The following is a 19,925-nucleotide window of genomic DNA, read 5'->3' on the forward strand; positions in this document are numbered from 1 at the left end:
GGATAGTGCTTTAAATGGAAAAAAATAAGTGTAAGTGGTGGTACTCACCAAGCGAATCAGTGGGCGGAGTTTAGGGAGGTGCTAAGGTGGAACAAGGGGCGGGGTTAGCTTTTTGACTTTGCCAAGGTTGTATGCATGAAATCTGCATGCATTGTTAGAATGTCGGATATATCTATCCATTAGTTATCTCACTAATAACTATATATATGGCACTTACTAATAAGTGTTTATTACTACACAAAGTAGCCTTTTTTAGCATCCTTAAAATAAGAAAAGATTGAGGAAAAACAGCAAGGTTCTAAATATATGCCTGATGTTTGCAGGCAGGTCCTTGCTGCAGGGTCATAACTCACTGAGCTACATTACAAGGATGTTAACTTTTGACCTGCAGGTAACACAAGGCTCTATGCAACACTTTAATCTGAGCTCACTTACTTATGGGAAGGACCTCAGCTTTCTGGTTCTCACGATTGGTGAATGTGCACCTGCAAAAAGCGAGGAATTCATCTGGCACTATTTTCATTCTCGCTACTAGTGGGTGTTTCTGTCAAACCTGGAAACCAGAGTTGCTTTCAAAGATATATACTGTGTATAACTTTAGTGAGCAGCATATTCTCTCTCTCGCTCCCTGCTACTGGATGAGAAATGCTTACACACGGACACTAGCGATATTGCTGTTGTTGGCTCACCCATTCAACGTTCCATTTTATGTGGTTGAAAAGGAGTGGTGAAAGGAGTAAACACTCTGCAGATGGTATATCAGAAAGAATAAAGTATCTACTGGGCTGATCTGTCTGCACTGTTTGTAATAAAAATACACACCATGATCCCAGGTGTGTTAATTCAGCTAATAATTGATATTATATGCCTCGTATACTTACTATACTAAATGCCAAATGCATTCTTGCATTTGCATTTGTGGATGAAATAAATATTAAAAAGAAAAGGAACAGGCTTTCAAGTCACATTATAAATGGCAAGATAGTCTTTCTGAATCAAAATATGACCAATGACATGAAGTGCTGGTTAGGAGATGGAGCTTATTAAAAATTAAATATGTTTTCTGTGCTAGCACCACATAACTTGTACAGACGATCACCTGGGAGCACACAATAAATAAAACAATTATGTTTTCCTGCTTTTGGCATTCGATCACAGTGTCCAATAAATTGCAGCCATGAGTGTGAAGAACATGAACATACCAAGCCATTCAACACATCTACTGGCTTTTGTTAAGAATGCAGCCATGTACATCCATGTGGCATGTAGGCCCAGGTGGAGCGAAAAGGAAACACCGGTGTTTCCTTTTCGCTCCAGCAGGATACCAGCTCATTCCTGCTATCCTCGCTCTCTAACCTTGTTTCTTTTACCCACAGTTTGGTTGTAAGAAGCGCCCCCCTCCCGCTTCCTGCACAGCGCCTTCACTCAGCCATAGTGTAATTACCTTTCCATGTTACTTTTGCGCATTGTCCTATTTTAGTCTGTGCCCAGCAATCTTCTACAGCGCTCAGAGGCCAATTGCAGCCCCTCACTTTTTAGCGCACCCTGGGCCTCTCATTGTGTACATACCTCATGCTGAGGCTCCACATTCATTGCCAGTAATATCACTTGGCGGTTGCTTGTATGTTTCCCACATATAGCCCCACATAGTGCCGCGGTATTTACCACTTGGCACCCCTAGTCCACAGATCGTTTTTACGCTTCAACTAGCACTCCTAATGGTCTTGCCTCCGATTCTCTGCATAGCAGCATGATACACTTCATAGGTATGTGTGTCACTTATGGTACGTTCATTGAAGACAGGTTTGATATTTCACGGCACAATAAAACTATCTGTATGTCGCCTGCCATCCAGTGCACCAATGTTAAATGTGTTCTGTGTGCTGTCTTGTTTTTCCTTCCACAGGTTTGCGCCAAGTGTCCGCTAATGTGTTGACACAGCGTTCCACACACCTTAGCGAGTGTGTAGGTAACCCCATTTTTAATTTTTTTCACCACGTGGCACTACACCTTTTGCCACTCACTTCTCACTGGTCCTGATGAAAGCTCCTCATTACTTTTACTAGAGAGCTGAAACATGTAGACCCAACACCTGGTCAACTAATAGATAATTATTCCTATATTTAGTTGCACCACATATCCTTTTAACCAATACCCTGAGCCGCCAATAATAAATTTTCCTATGGTAAGGATTCTCAGTGGTATTTTTTATATTTTCACCACATCACATTTTTGCACTACACCAGCTCCGCTGTAGCCAGGCGTCGCAGCACAACCGGGAGGCACTCGGCCACCCGGTTGGGGCCCCGATGATGAAGCATGACACCAACCAGGTTGGTGTGTGAGGGGCCTTTTAACCCACTTGGTGGGTTCCCAAACATTCGCTTCATTTGACCGTACCATACCATACTGGGCGTGTCCTTTTTTGACAAAACTTATCTAATTCCAGGGGATACGGACACAACCCCTCCTTGTTGTCCCTAGCTCTCCCGTTGTTTTTGATGGTCAAAAGAAGGACCACGTTTAATTTCATTTTTTACATTTTCTAAATACATCCAGGGTGACATGAGCAGGCGACTGGTCAAGCCTGACATCTGACTCGCAGGACGGAATCGAGCAGAACTAAGATGGCATTTACATTCCCAAGTTTCCACCCACAGCAGTAAGAGATTTTACCCCCTGTTGTCCGCGCCATTCAGATGCGCGAGAACGACGCGGGATCATTGTGATATGAGTGACTTCGAGAGAACATGAAGAGAATGAAGTTCCACAGAAATCCCGCAATCTGTGACAAATTGCGCTCAAAGCAAATGGCCAGCCTATCAGCGAACCCAATAATTAAGAGGGTGGCACAATTTTGGGAAGTAAATGTAGCTTTGCATTTCAAACTATTTCCACGCCACTCTGCAAGATTAAAACTCGGATATAATACCGAGTGATATAACCTATGGAGTGGAAGTAATTAGAAATACTGCCCCGAGTAAACACTTACAAACTTTTATATCTGGACTTCAGCAATTGCACTCGACCAGTGTCAGATGATAACAAACAGGCGACTTTTGGCGTTTAATCTCTATCAGGCTAATAACAAGCAGCCACGGCCAGACAACAGCAATTTAAACTAGGAAGCAAAACGAAGGTAAAGAGAATGTCTCCGTGAGCCTTGTGCTCGGCTGGCGCCTCGTTTTGGGAAGTAAATGTAGCTTTGCATTTCAAACTATTTCCACGCCACTCTGCAAGATTAAAACTCGGATATAATACCGAGTGATATACCCCTATGGAGTGGAAGTAATTAGAAATACTGCCCCGAGTAAACACTTACAAACTTTTATATCTGGACTTCAGCAATTGCACTCGACCAGTGTCAGATGATAACAAACAGGTGACTTTTGGCGTTTAATCTCTATCAGGCTAATAACAAGCAGCCACGGCCAGACAACAGCAATTTAAACTAGGAAGCAAAACGAGGGTAAAGAGAATGTCTCTGTGAGCCTTGTGCTCGGCTGGCGCCTCGGGCATGTTTACTACGGGAACACATGGGAATGCAAAGCCATTAATCAAGCAGGATGGCTCTGTCTCCCTTCACGCCCAGGGAGGAGGGAGATGCGAGCAGAGCATCAAAGGGCTGGGTGAGAAGGGAGGGGGGAATGCAAGGGTCAAAGCGGCGAAAGTGAAAGTAATCGAGCAGAGCATCAAAGGGCTGGGTGAGAAGGGAGGGGGGAATGCAATGAGCAGAGGAGCAGCTGTGCACGTGCATGTGATCGTGCACTCAAGGTTTAGGCCAGCCAAAAGACTGTGGGTAGCACTTTGAAAATCCCACATATAAAATGTATCTTCGAGCCTTTGGCTCGCGAGACCTAAAAAATGATGCAACATATTCGGGAATCTTTGAAAGTGCCTGCTTCTTGAAATGGCTGCTGCTGAAAACACACTCGGGATGAATGCCTATTTAAGGCTCTTCTACGCTGCTCTTCCATCAGTGCTCTCACCCGCCACGCCATTCATGAGGTTGTGACGAGCGTCACTTTGATTGTCCACATAGAAAGCGACAGTTACCTCTTTTAACGTGAGCACCGGGTGTGAACTTGGTGTGATGTGCTTTAACATGTGGGTCCGTTGGAGCATAAACCCACTTTTAAATGAAACGCTGCTGGTCAGTGATAACTAACATTTTCAACAACAGAAAAACACAGAAAGTAGCAGCAGGCAAGTAGGCAATTCACATGTGTGGTAGGCAATTCACATGTGTGGCGATAGTGAAAGCATTAGCAAACGTACCGGTACTCCCTTCGTTCTAGGAAAAGTGCCGGTACTCAAGGGGAGAAAATGAAAAAGTGCCAGTACTCAGTACCGGTGAGTACCAGCCCATTTAAAGCACTGTCTTCAGGCTCATCTGATTGCGCATAGACAACGGATGTTGGCTGATATACGGCTCCAAGAACAGTCAGACCTGGTGCGAGTTCCTGGGGGCGTTTAAATAATACAGATTCGGTTGCAGATGTGTTCAGGTTTTCTGGGTAATTATTATTAGGTCTTGTTTTTAATGACATATACTGTGCATGCATACGCACAGGGGCTCTCGGTCAGCACCCCTGCTTTAAATGGAAATATAAACGCTCTGGTGCTCACTACTTAGAGTACCTGCTTGTTCCTGAAAAGTGCTGGTAATCTCCCATTAAATCCTTTGTAGCAGTGCTGAGCAGTGCAAGTGTTCTTTCAAAATAAAGAAGCGCAGGTACTGAGTTCCGGTCAGTACCTGCCCTTTTAAAGCACAGGTCAGCACTCTTATTCATTTGTCTGTTGGGGGGTGTCAGTCACTTTTTTCTTCTGCCCAGAACAGCATGCAGCAGTGTTTGTGACCCGAAAGAGCAGTTTCTTCAACATCCTCATTACAGAGACTGATTTATGAGTGTATCATATTCCATGTACGGCAGACACCTGTTCTATTGCTGGCAGGCACAATTATGCACAAAAGCCTCTTGCAGTTTTTTCACACTTTTCTTATCGCAGACCACTGGGACCTTTCTTTAGAGCACATGACGTTAACAGTGCCACATACATGTACTGGGTGCGTTTCATGAGTGCTTCTTTTTAATTCAATAAAGTAATACACATTTTAAAAGACAACAGTCTATGCTGCTCGGGTGTATGTGACACATGGAGGAGGGATTTGAAGTGTGACAATTCATGTTAAAAGTCCCCCCCTCCAAGCACAAATGCAGCAGTGGGGTTCTCAGTACACATGTTTATTTCTGTTTCCTGCTCGTGTTCCAATCTCTGCTACATCATTTTTAATTAATATATAGTATTCATATATTAATTATATATGCATGCTGCATGGCAAAATACTTATAAGGTCTCAAAGGCGAGACCTATTGGCTATGCCAATGCTTGTTAATTAAGCACCCTAGAAGCCCACTCAATTATGTTTCTTGTCTAGAAATGAACCCTCACTCTGTTCCTTGGCTGCCAGACGGGAGTAGGGTATCATCAACCTCTGTAGGTAGACACAGGCCTGGTATCTTGGTCTTTGTGTACTTAGCTATGTTCAAGTGACATTTTGGATAGCTGCTTCTACCATGAGTCATCAAGAGATATCCATATTCACCTAAGCATCCGTTAGCATGATAATATGATGCAATTTGTCACTGGTGAGTCTCTGAAATGATCTAACAGTATTGTATCATGGTATGTACAGAGTATTTGGGGGCATATTATCAAGGGCCATATCGCCGCTTTTCCGGCACTTTTTGCTGATAAAGCGGAGATATTTTCATTGCCCTATTAGCAAGCCTGCGCTAACATGCGTTAGAGCAAGCTTTCAGGCGTTAGCTTCCGCTTTTTCTATCGCCTTGCATGTCAGCGATATTTATCGCTAATGACATGCAAGGTAGGCGTTCCTAGCCAGAATTACATGTTAAAAGTCGCTAAGACTACATCGCTGTATTATCAAAGTTGTGCCGCGATAACAAAAGTCGCGTTAAGTCCTGCAGATCGCAGGATTTTAACACCTAATAAAAACCTTACTAACAATGGTGCTACATGGAGGTACATAAGGGAGACTAGCCCTGATCTCCATCTGAGCATCCACAGGGACTAAAAACGTACAGGTTATGCTGCATTATTAGTCCCTTAGCATGTAGGTGTATGTAAACCAGCTACAGCGTATTTTTGCTAAGGTGCCGTTGTGTTGTGTTGTAAGGGGGTACATTGCACGAGAAACACGACACCCCATCACATCACAGGGGCTCACAATGTCATTCTTCCAATGTCCCCGGTGTTCCCTCTGCAGTGTGGCCATGTTAACTGTGGGATTTGCAGACACTCCATGGGTCAGATTGCCATTAGCTGAAATGATATCGCCGCTAACGCGCTTTTCCCAAGCTATCGCAATAATGTGTACCGCATGTTCACGGGAGTAATCGCGTTCTTTCCCGGCCACTATCGCATGTTACCGACGTGTTGATAACAATGCGATACGTTTCCGGGAAAGTATGCGATACAAAAAATGACGATACCTTGCGCAGGCGATCTTTATCGCCATTACTAGATAATATGCCCCAAAGTTCTGTGAGCATGCTCTCAGTGTATTCTTTTCTAAGAGGAGACGTAATGTGTGATGAGGAGCAAGAGGTTATCCCTTCTGAATGTGTTGAGTTTGAAACTCAATATTATTTGGTTCAGTTCCACAGTTCTACCCTTCTTCCAAATCTCCTTTTCCTGTGCTCTCTCCTCCTAACGTGTCACATAAATTTGTGTCCCAAATGGAACTGAATGTACATGAGACTGAGGCCTTCTTTTAGGGCGTCTGCATCACTGTACTCCAAGGTGTGCAGCTTTGAATAGGGAACAAGGAGGGCATGAGTTAGCATCACGTGATACTAGCAGTGTGCTCTTTTGCTGTTTGTTAGTGTTTGCCCACAAGTGCATGCTATCCAATGACAGTTGTGCGTTCTTTGCAATGCCATAATGCAATGTACCGTATTTTGCAAGAAGTGCCCCCTTTGATTTGTGTCCTTCTTCGCTTGCGACATTCATCTGATTTGTGTATTTGCTGTCCCTGTTGGCCTTCTTGTGAATAAAAGCTGTATTTTGTCCCAAGGGTCTGCTTCATTATTTATTGTAATTATGTTTCAGGTGATTTATGTGAATTAGAGTTTTAAATGTTCTTTTGTTGTGATTTATATTTTGTTACTGAAACATGTTACGGCAGTTCAAAAAAGGCATTGTAGCAGGTAGGCATTCATTTTGAACCAGTTGGTTCTCTTGAAGCTGGGAAGCACTTTGATTCACACTTTGGGGGGGTCATTTAAATTCTTGCAGGTGGCCCATCTGCCCCCCTGGGGGTTGACAGTTTGGCGGGTGAATTTCTGTTGCACTTTTGCAGTTTATTTTGTTTTTCATAAACAAACCCCCAAAGCAGAGAATCATTTCTGAAAATCTAAATCACAGTGGTCATGAAGTGTATGGATTTTGCTCCTTATGGATTGGGGACATTGCTTGTTTTCCTTGCCTGGGTCGTCCATTACTCGAATGACAGACCTGGGCAGAGAAAATCAGTTGGGATGGTCGTGCCTAAATGAGGAGGGCCACACTACTGCAACCCAAAGTCTTGAGGATGGCAGGCTGCATGTTCAAGCACCAACAACACTGGGTTGCAGAGCGTTGGCTCGCTCTTGGAAACCCGGCAGTTCTTTCACCTCCAAATGGGCAGGGGAATCAGAAATTCAGATAGGAGGGAACTACTCTGGCGAACTCTAAATGACCTTCTTTGTCATTAAAGTGAACACATATTTGATCGCAACTGAAGCAAGAATGCATTTCAAGACTCAATGAATTACAAAATAACAACTGTACCCACTTGGATCAAGGCAGACAAGAGGGAGCAGGCACAATTAGCAAGCAGCAAATCTCATTTAATGCCAGAGGCCCTGATAGAAGCAAAAGCCAACAATGAGAATCATGAATTCTTTGACTGGACCATAAATCATGAAACACCTGAATGGAAGACCTCATATGAGCCACTTCCACCCTCGCTTTTAGAAAGGACATGAAAACAAATCTGTTCAACACATTTTTAATCCTGTAAACTAGCGATATACCTGCAGGTACAGTCCTAATTAACCAGGTGAGAGACAGAGGGGATGGTGAAAGGAATGTGATAACTTTGTGGGTATTCACAAACATTCCTAGTGGTGGTGCACTTCCGACATGCACTGGTGAAAACTCTAGGGTTAGATTGCCATTTGGTGTGACAAATACCTCCATATCTTTGGATGGCGTCCATGTTTTTAAAAACATGGACACCATCTTTGATATGGAGACAAAAAGTAAAAAATAAAAGTAAAATTTCTATATGCAGATCCTTGCTCTATATGAGTGCATATAAAGGGTTGTAAGTTTTCCTGAATATCAATTATTAATCTAGATTTCCAAGGCATATTCGTACATGCTGTAAGTTCCAATAAATTCTGAAACATATATACAAATCATAGGAGGAAACCTAGCATACTTAGAATTTCTATTTTTTTTGTAAATTTGGTATCCTTGTTGCTTTGCCACCTTCTACCCAGACCAACTTACCAACCTTCATTTTTTTGGGGGGGGTCTGTTTATTAGATTTTCACATATACAATATATTTGACAGGTGTATACATTTACAGAAGAACCAGTAGGCATCTATCAAAACAGACACTACAACACAATAATTCAATATATCAACCCTGGAGTAATAGCGATCTGTCTCGGTAATCAAGGTTATCCATACCTTCGGTCTAAAATATAAATAAAGTCATTCCAAACTTGGTACACTTACTAATAATAACTCAGTGTAAATGTATTATGGATGTACATATTATGTTCATATGTGTAGTATGGATATTATCTCACTACCAAGTCCAAATGGCAAGATTTCGACCAAACGTACATTACATAACATAGGAACAATAAAACAACCAATTGGAGGGACAGAGGGAAAAATGCAGGAATGCCTACATGATTGGGGGGAAAAAGCGGACAAAATCCATTGCAGTTTTATCAGCTTATACATACATACACCTATATATATTATCTGCATACAGGAAAATAGTTTGGTTGAGATTTATGATATATCATTCACATTCCCGACCATATTTGAGACACATTACATCACTTGCTTAGAGTAGTTTTTAGTCAACATGAGGAATGTACGACAAGTCCTCCACAGTACCCAACCCTTGAAGTGTGAACAGCATTGCATTCCATACCTCAGAAGTGGGGTATTTACAAAGCCTTAATGTGTCTTCTCTCACTAATTAGACTGCCTCAGCATTGGCCCAGTTTATCATGGAGTGTAACCATGCCTTTATCGAAGGGGGGTTCATCTGCCTTCCATCCACGGTTAATAAGTCTTTTAGCCACCACCAACCACAGGTCTATAAATCTCGAGGAGGCTTTATGCTTCTTGCTTCTCGGGAAGATCCCTTTTATACACCCTTCCCATGTTTTTGATAATTTTCTATCCGTACTTGTATTCAGGGAGCGGACCACCTCATCCCAGTACATTTGCAATTTGGGGCAGGACCAAAGAATATGTAGAATATCAGCATCTATCATCTTACATCTTGGGCAGCAAGCATCTACCCTGTTGAAATATCTAGTAATCTTGTCAGGGCATAGGTACGCTCTATGCACTACATAAAATTGGATTAGCCTGAAACGCGCATTTCTGGGGATTTGTCTGGTACTTTCCAATAGTGTGGACCATTCTTTATCTGTATATGATTACGTCATATCTATTTCCCAGTTATTTCTCAAAGGTGTTAAATCCGTCATGGTATGTTCCCGGATAGATTCCCCGAACCACTTTACGAGGTGTCTCCCCGTCCACATCACATGCACATACTGCATTAGAAGATGCATTGGGGGTTTCTGCGAAATGTCACCCCACCACTGCCTTAACAAAGCCAACCAGGAAGCATGGCTCAGGAACTGCCCCGGACGGATGCCCTCCTCCTCCTCAGACAGTGAGAGAAATGGCTGCAGGGCCCCTTCAATAAACAAATCCCCCAGTGAAGATATATCGGCCCCCTGCCAATCAGCAATCTCCGTCCCCCAGGCATATCCCTCCCTTTTCGGCATGCCCAACAATGGAATAGCTGGAGCATATGGTGTAACATGCCTAGTAAGGGGTAGTGCTCTACAAAAGCACTTCCGAGCAACCTGTACCAGAAGAGGAAGCAATTTGTTTAATCTATTTACACGGTTGGAAAATAAAAAGAATCCTCTCCAGGGCATATGGAGGTCCACATTCTGCTGTACCTGCTAGATGTAATTCCTCCACCCACTTCGCCACCCAGAGTTCTGGGATGCCAGATAGTAATGTTCAAAATTGGGTAAAGCTAGCCCGCCCTGTGACCGAGGCAAATACAGCTTTGTTAAAGCCACCCGGCACTATGTATTACACCAGATAAAGTCCCTCACGACACCCTCCAATGACCGGAAGAAGCTCGCGGGCAAATAAATTGGAAGGTTAGCGAAGTAATATAATAGATGTGGCAACATTACAATTTTAATCAGTTCTACTCTATCAATGACCAAGAAGTTGAGTGTTTTCCAGAAACCAACTTACCAACCTTCATAATGTATTGGCTTATTATACATAGTACTATATTATTTTTTCACTTTGTCATTGTAATGGTTTATACCACAACACTATGTGTTGTTGTGTTGCATCATAATGAAAAGTGTGGCGAGTAAATAGTAATCTTTAGGTCACAATATTTCTATACAACGTCTAAATGCGAACATACAAAACAATTTGCATGACAACAAGCTTCATAGAACCAACATCTTTATACTGGGTTGTTTGTCCTTCCCTTCCAGCCTGCCATATATTTGCCACCCATTCACTACTGCCATCCTCTTAACCTCTTGACCTTATCCCAGCCATTGTTTGCCACATGGATGTCATGAAGGAAGTCAGTGGTACTTGCTACTATCCCTGTCCTGTTCTTTCATACCCTTAATACTGCTCTATCTACCCTATTCTCAAGGTTCACTGAAGGTTCATAGGGGTCAGAGTTTTTCTTTCACTTTTTGTAGTTCCCACTCCTTACCCTCACCATAGACTCTCAGCAGCAAAAGGGGGCTAGACTGGGTAGCCTTGCCACAAGTGGTCAACCATTTAATGCCTTTGGAGGAGTGCTGGGTGATCGGAGTAGGCGTATCGTTTAGGAGGCCACTTCCAATGCCCCTGACATTTTGGTGATTTGAAATCCTTGTAGTTCAACTTACAGACTGAGAGAAAATCAGGTATTTGATGAATATGTCTTTAAGTAACAATAACCATTATCGTTCTTACTCAGTTTTGTGCGTGTCGATGGTATGGAAAAGCTCACTCAGCTCACCGGCACTCAGTATTCCATCTGAAAAGTAAGCTTTGAATTCATCAAAAGACAGTTTTCCGTCATCTGAAATAAAAAAAAAGATACAAGGAATGAGAAGACACAAAAAACACTTCATTTTAATCCTGTGTCTGCAGTAGAAAAATGCTTCATTATTAATTATGTAGATTCAGTGATTGTGACCATGTCCTTTAGCTTCAGTAAGAAAAGGAGACTTTCGAAGATATATTTTTTGTGTCTCAATGGCATTGCATATTGCTATGCATAGAATTAGTGAGTAGGCTTTGGTTAAATAAAATAAACAGATAAGAAAATTGATCTGTAAGTATTTGCAGTTCACCCAGTTAATGCAAATATATGTGGTCTTATTTTCTTGTCTGAACATTTGACACCCTTAAGAAATCCACAATTTTGTGCATTTTCGAATTTGTGGAGAAGGATAGGCATGAATGTTCATCCTCTTTTTTCCTTCTCACTGTTACCGCTATTGATGCCGACTTGCAGGTTACACTTCCTAGCAGAGTAGACAGTGATACAGGGTCATTTAAATCCTGGTAAAGTGAGGGGACTGCTTTGAATCAGTGGTGCACCTCATACCTCATTCTCCCCCCTCTTTAGAGTGGAGAGAAGCACTGGTTCTCCAACTGTGGAGGCACAGCTGGCTTTTCCCATGGAAATCTCTGAACTGCTGGCCGATCCGCCACAGAGCTGTCAGATTTTATTATCAGTCATCATGTCCTATTTGAGGCAGCACAACTGTCGATAGATTTCCCTGTCTGGGATCATGATGCCCAGACATGGTGGTCAAGGCATGGAATTCACCCAAAGGCCTCCACATTCAGGACGCATCATGGCCACAGATTTATTTTTATTTTTCAGGAATAAAGTTTTGCTTTGTTAGTTTATTCTTGAAAATCCCATTACTTTTCTGAATTGATGCATTAGTCAAGGTGTCTGCTCATCAAAGTTTCAATGCCTTCAATGTGCCAGCGGAGGCTCCATTGAAGAAAGAGAGATTCCTTGCTGTGTGTTGACCATTTGTAACTATGATGGGTGGTCTTCTACAGACAAGACAGAGGTAATAGATCCCACAAATGTAACAGCCTGGCAGACATACTGCCGACTGCAAATTCCCCCCATACTATTCTATTTAGGAATGTGCATGAGAAACATAATAGAAAAAAGTAAGTGATATGCAGAGTGTAGTCTTTTCCTCTAGCTTTCAAGGCAAGGATGAGTAGGGACATACAAAATAATGTTTATGGTTCTTATAAGCATTCATGATTGTACCTCACATTGTTCACAGGATGGACAGAAAATAAACACTACCCTATGTATTGCATAAGATAGTGTTAACATTATGTCTGAAGTGGTGTGGGCTTATAGCATAATAGAAATGCTAGAGAATATTTCAATTATGCCTTCCATTTTGCTGACATAAGATAAATGCTGATCTTGTAGCATTACTATAATGTCTAAAGTCAAATTGACATACCAAAATGTTGTCTGGGCCACGCCTTCCATGGGTTTAACTAAAACAAACTATTGACTTTTAGTTGTACTATGAATCCAGCTGAATTTGTTTTGACCATACTAATAAGTCCAATACACATGTCCTGGAAGACAGGGGCTTTATTGGTCATTTCTTCAAGATTGCTTCATCAAACCCTGCGAACAGCAGCACAATCACCAACTGTAGCCCTTCAAGCCACAGCTCTCTCTGCCCCACCACCCACATTATGCTGGTGACATCCCCAACCTTCTTATTCAATTCCTGGTGACATAGCCAGCCATCTAACATAGGCTGTGAAGGAAAGTAGGTTAGGATATAGCACATTGTCCACCATCACATTCTAAAACACAACTCCAAGAATAAAAATAGATACAGAAGCAGAAGCCTGCAAAACGCAAAATTTGTCAGTATCAATTGCAACATTGGAATACCATTCCCAAATTTTCACAAAACCCTCTATTGCATTACATAGTTATCATTCCACTTGGGCCTGATTAAAGATCTCTTATGAGTATAAACATCAACCGTTGAGTCACCAATGGAAAATTTATTGGGCCTTTCACTCTGAACAGGGGAGCTCTCAGCTCTTACAAGTCTTGAGAAGCTCCATAAATCACCAGAATCTAGAACTGCCGCATGTTTCCTCACATCAAAAATTCGGAAAGGATCCATGAATTTAGACCTTCCATTTCTCACCAACCCAGATTTTCTCACAAACACTTTAACACCCTTTTTCCAATGTACACAGATTTTGTCATCAAATAGTCTCTTCTACCTATTCTGATGTTCTAGTTTGCGTTGCTTAATTTCATCTTCAGACCATGTCTTCTCTACCTCTGTACTCAATTTTAACCAAGCTGGGCTAAGCTTGCAGTGGGGTCGCCTGCCTCTCAGCATTGCAAAAGGTGAAATGGATTTTACCTTATTAGGCGTAAACCGATGATCCCACCAAGTTTCCCTCAATGCCTCCTGTAAAGAGGTTTTATTTAAAAGAGCACACTGAGCACAACTCTTCACAAGCCTATTCATGTTTTCTGCAAGACCATTCGCTTGAGAATAAAGAGATGTTTTGAGGTGCACAATTGAGAGCTGACTCAAGAAATCAGACATCTCCTTGGATACAAACTGCATCCTATTATCTGTTACCAAGCTACTCGGTATACCCTCCTGTGAGAATTCTTCCTCAAGAGATTCAATTACTGCCTTGGTATTCACCACAAAAGCACACCGTGTTACCACCCATTTGGACATATACTCCACTAAGAGCATTGCAAACCGCTCATTTTGGTTGAACAATTCAAAGGCACCAGCAATGTCTAACACCAACTTAGTCCATGGCTCATCCAAGATTTCAATTACGTTTACTTCATGGTCCATCCTTGGCCATCAATACAATTCGTGCAATCTAGCTTTAGTTTTACTCCTGGCCAAGTGACCTTTATGTGCTAAATTCATGAGTTTTTCTCTCAAGAGACCTGGAAGTACAACTCTCCCACCCTAAATATTTTATCCCCCACAATGCTTAGTTCATCCTTAACAGTAAATACCCATCCTAAAGACACAGGAACATCTTTCTTGTCAGAACAGCGCTCCACAATAAATTCTTTAAGTTTCTCCAAATCAACATCTTTTGCAGCCTGTTTCCACTCACTGTCCTTTAATGCTGGCTCACACCCCAAATTCACCAGCACATCCTCAGACTTGTTCTCCCCCACATTGGCTGGTAATCTGGATAAGGAGTCAGCTGCATAATTTTTCGAACCAGGAATATATTCCACTACGAAATTATAGTTAGACAACCCCTCTGTCCATATTTTGATCCTGGGAAAGAAATTCTCTAAGTACTTGCAAGTGAAGATTCTGTTGACAGGTTTATGGTTTGATCTTACCGTAGAGGGCAACCCCCACAAAAAAATGTGAGTGCAAGATTGCCCAATACACAGCTAATGCCTCCCTCTTAATAACTTAATAGAGCTCCTCTGCCCCCTTCAAGGAACAAGAAGCAAAAGCCACTTGTCTTTGTCCATCTGAGCTAGAACACACCCAAACCCTAAATACTGGTATCAGGTGATAAAATTGTCTTTTTCTTAGAGTCAAAATGACCCAAGGTAGGCAACTTTGCAATGATTCCTTGATTACCTTAAAAGCCTGATTACATTCATCAGTCCACATGAATTGGCTTCCTTTTTTCAGCAAACTTCTCAAAGGCTGAGCAATGTTAGCAAAGTTCTGGATGAACTTGGAGCAAAGTTCCGCCAATCCGAGAAAAGAATGCACTTGGTCCCTATTCTTGGGTTCAGGAGCCCACACAATGTTGCTTGCCAAATCCAATTTAGGACTTATTCCTTCCCCAGAGATGGCATGACCTAACTATGTTACAGTCACACTCTGAACTTACACTTGTCCTTCTTAAGTACCAAACCCATCTCCTGCAGACGACAACACTCTCCGTTAGATCACATCATGTTCATGTACATCCCCACTGTAGACCAATATATCATCCAGGAAGAAAAGCACCTTATCCAGCCCCTCAAGAACCTTCTTCATGACTCTCTGGAAACACGCCTCTGCAGAAGGAAGACGAAATGGCATGCGAATAAATCAGAATGCTCCCAGAGGAGTCACAAAAGAAGTAAGATGCCTGAAATCAGGATGCAGCATAATCTGATGATACGCTGAAGAGAAATCCATTACACTAAAAATTCTAGGATCCTTAATTATTGCCAATGTCTCTGAAATATTTGGCAAGGGTTGCCTGTCAACCCAAATATACTTGTTCAACCTTCTTAAATCCACACACATGCAGATCTCACTTCCCTGCCCTTCAGATGCCAAAACCACCAGAGCTAACCACTTAGAACACTCTATCACTTCAATCACACCATTGTTTTTCAATCTATTGAGTTCATGTTCCAGTGGCGTCAACATCATGTGGGAACCCTACTTACTTTAGAAACAAAATGTATAACATTACTTTTCAGTACAATCTTGTGCTCAAAATTCCTCAACAGTCCTAGGACGTTGCTAAATACCTTTGGAAATTCAGTGAATATGACTTCTGGAGATACTTCTTTTCTGATTACGATTACCATATCCTTCGCAATAGGATTCAAGGTTATTCCTATGTTTCTTTGGTGTCTCCACCCTAAAAGATTGTCAACTCTTGTGGCCACATACACTTTTCCCACAGTTTCACGCTCTTCAAACTGTATCTTCTTCACAGAGTATCCCAAAACATCTATCTTCTTCCCACAATAACCCACCAGATGTATGTCAGGTTCATGTAAACCTAGTTTCTCCTCTTCAAACAGTGCATCCCAATTCTTGTCTCCAATTATAGTATATGGGGACTCTGAGTCTGCTAGCACAGACAAATTCTTACCAATCACTGCAATTTGGCACTCAGGCATTTCAATGGGATTTGCACTAACCAACCCATCACTCCCCACACTCAGCATGAATTTGCCTTCCTTACAATTCCCCTGGGTCACATTCTGTTTAGAATTTGTACTTTTGCACACACATGCTTTGTGACCCTTTTTGCCACACTCGTTGCAAGTCGCAAACCTAGCATAACACCTTGGACTATTAGACATATGCCCATTACTTCCACACCGAAGACATTTCACTCCCACACCTCTGGAATCCTCTTGGATTTGTTTCTTCCTCAGTCCAGCCTCCTTATACTTGACATTCTCCATGACCTTTGCACTCTCATTTCCCTTTACCTCATTTACAGGTGTCTCTACAGCCGGAGGACCATCCTTTTTTACTCCTTCATTTAATTTACCCACATGCTAGTATTCTCCATTGCTTTTGCGATTGATATTGCGTCAGCCGAACATGGATTCTTTGAAAGTAATTTTTCCTGAGCCTTAGAATTATTAGAACATCTTACAATATGATCTCTCACCAAAGAGTCAGATAAGTGATCAAGCTCACACATGCGAGCTAAGGTTTTCAAAGCCACCAAATAACTTCCATTCTTTTCTTGTTTACCCTTGCACTCTTGTGAAAACTTTGTGCCTTTCCAACACAACATTCACACGTGAGACAAAATGTCTTTCCAGCATCATAACCGACATGTCATAAATATTATTAGGCTCCCCTTCACCATCCCCCATTTCTACCTTATCAAGGCTCTCATAAACATTCCTGCCTTCAATATCTAAATTATGCAATAATATTGCTTGTTTCTGAACCGCAGAAAATTTCTCACCTCCCATAGTGATGAGATGAGTAAAAAATGAATTACGTTTCTTTTTTTTTTTTTTTTAGTTTGCAAAAACCTTTATTGAAATATTGCACGATACAGCAGAATAGACATCACTTTGTAATATAAACTGTGGCAATATACGAACCCTCCCCCCCCTTCATCGTACCCCAACATCGATGAATGAATCATCCCCCCCCTCCCATCCCTACATGTTTTGACAATACGGCTACAAGAGTCATAACAGAAAGTCCAATCCAGTACTGGTCACTTCAGTGTCCTTTAACACAGTCCACCATCAATCCCCAATCTGTCTTGAATAAAGCCGCAGCAAAAAAAAACCCTTTCCCCCGGCAGGTAAGTCCCCCATACTCCGCTTTGCAGGACCTCCTCTCATGTCAGGACACAGATGTTAGCCGAGTCTACCCCCAGTTCGGCCAGCACGTCCGGGCAGTATGGCGGACCCTTTCCCGGGCACCAATCTCCACCCTTCAAGCACAAGCCTCAATCCCACTCTCACCTCCCGCCCCCAATGCAACGTCAACATTCCCTTCCGCAGCCCTCTCCTCCTGTGCCAACAAATACGCAGTTAAGGGACCCCATATGTCCCGTGGACGCGATCTCATAGGAAGAAGGTCCGCATACCCATGTAGCTGCTCCTGCCATGTAACCATTGAAGTAACCCAGTCCTTAAATTTGGGGGCTCGCCCATACCCCACCTGCTCGCTACTTGTCTCCTGGCTAGTAGCAGGCCCATGGCTAAGAATTTCTTATACTTAGTAGTAATAGTGTTAATCAGTCCTAAAAGAGCAACCATAGGGCACGGCTGCAGATGAGCCCCTATCATACTTGAAAGACCCTTGAACGTCAACTCCCAAAACTCTGCCACCTCCTGGCAGCTTCATGCCAGATGTACAAAGTCTGCCCCTGCCATCCCGCAGCGTAAGCACCTATCATTATCTCGGAGCCCAAATCTGTGCAATTTAGTAGGGGTGTAGTATAACCGGTGCAAAAACTTGAAATGGATAAGGCGCAGCCTGCTGTTGCCAGTAATGGCCATCGTCTGCCTGCAACTAAATTCCCATTGTTCATCTGTCAGTGGAACAGCCAAGTCTGCATCCCATTCTCCCAGGGCACGGCTGGGAGCGGACTGCACCGCCTCCTGCTGGTGTTTATATAGTAGCGATATTACGTGACGGGGGTGACGTCTGCAAAAGCGCGTACAGAGGAGCAAATATGACCGGCTCCGCGGGGAAGTCGGGGGTCACCGCATTTAGGGTTTGACGGAGTCTGACGTACAGAAACGTCTCCAGTACGGTCGGCACATGCTCCCCAAAAAACTGATCCCTCGTGCGGAACTGCCCTGCCAAATAAAAGTCTCCCCAGGTATAATACCCCAGGCTGTCAAGCATCTTCCGACAAACCCCTTCCTCCGTCACTGAAAATGCAGGGTTCTGTGCCAAGACCACTTTGGGCGAATACATGACAGAGGATCCCGATCGGCGGGCCATCCGCTGCTAAGCGCGTATAGTACAGTCCACCGTAGATGGGTCCCGCGTCTGTTCCCTCCCCGCAACAAAGAGGTAGCCCGACGGGGGCGTAGGAGCCATATAGCCATCCCCGATCGCCAAGCGAGGCATAAAGGGTGGCGGGTGGAACCAGTAAGCGGCAAAGTGCGCTTGTGCACAATAATAATAAGATTCAAAATCAGGAACCTCAAATCCCCCCTGGGGGTATGGTAGGATAAGCGTGGCCATGTTGAGACGCGCCTGCTTCCCCCCCAGATGAGTCACGTGAGCTGTGATTTTAATGTACCAAAAAAGAACCGCCCTGGGTGATATGGAATATTAACAAACAAATATAATAATTTCGGCAGCAATACCATCTTGATCAATGATATCCTCCCGGCCATAGACAGGGGGAGTCGCAGCTGTTTGGTAATGTTGTCAGTAATCGTATCCATAGCTGTCCCATAGTTTAACCGCATTAATGCCTCCCTATCTCTGGAGATATGAATACCCAAATATTTCAGGTCTTCCGATTCCCACCTTAGGGGATAATCCATAGGGAATGGAGTCGTCACATTAGTTAAGGGGAAAACTGCCGATTCTGACCAATTGATTTGTACACCCGATATGACTCAGAATTTTGTTATTTCCCGCAGAATAGGGTTGAGATTGTCTTGGGGCCGTACATATAGCGTCATGTCGTCTGCATATAAAGAAATGAGCAGTTGCCTGGAGGGATATATCAGTGCTTTGTCATTATGGTGTTGTCGAAGCGTCGCTGCTAAGGGTTCAATGGCAAGTGCAAATAATATTGGGGGATAATGGGCATCCCTGACGCGTGCCTCTAGAGATGTCGAAGGGTAAAGACTTAGCCCCATTTAAAAGCACAGATGCCACCGGTTTGCCGTAGACCAATTTAATCCAGTTTAATAAAGTGTACGGCATTCCCATACGTTCCAACACGCCCAGCAAGTAGTCCCACTCCAGGGAGTCAAACGTCTTGGTGGCGTCAAGGAAGACCGCCACTGCCGAGCAAGCGGGATTAAGATTCCTGCAACACTGCGGCTAGCATCCGCAAGTTGTGCGATGTTGCGCGGCTCGGGATGAAACCCGCCTGATCAGGGAGAACCAGCCGCAGCATCAGCAGGCCCAGCCGAGTCGCCAACACCTTAGCTAGTATTTTAGTATCACAATTTAGCAGCGACAAGGGGCGGTAGGAATCACAAGATATTGGGGGCTTTCCCGGCTTCAGCAGCGAAGTTATTAAAGCCTCACGCATTGTCCTAGGTAGACTACCCTCCTCCAGT

General features: G+C 43.2%; 1 protein-coding gene across 1 annotated transcript in view; it reads right to left on the reverse strand.

The window, feature by feature from the left end:
• Window positions 1-19,925, reverse strand: part of NECAB1 (N-terminal EF-hand calcium binding protein 1) — a 1,647,431-nt gene that overhangs the window by 1,196,085 nt on the left and 431,421 nt on the right. Inside the window, exon 3 of the mRNA XM_085605303.1 lies at window positions 11,342-11,450. Coding sequence (XP_085461429.1) covers window positions 11,342-11,450 — 109 coding nt within the window. The remainder of the gene's footprint in view (window positions 1-11,341; window positions 11,451-19,925) is intronic.

Source organism: Triturus cristatus, chromosome 5_1 (genome assembly GCF_964204655.1).
Source record: "Triturus cristatus chromosome 5_1, aTriCri1.1, whole genome shotgun sequence".
Lineage (NCBI taxonomy): Eukaryota > Metazoa > Chordata > Amphibia > Caudata > Salamandridae > Triturus > Triturus cristatus.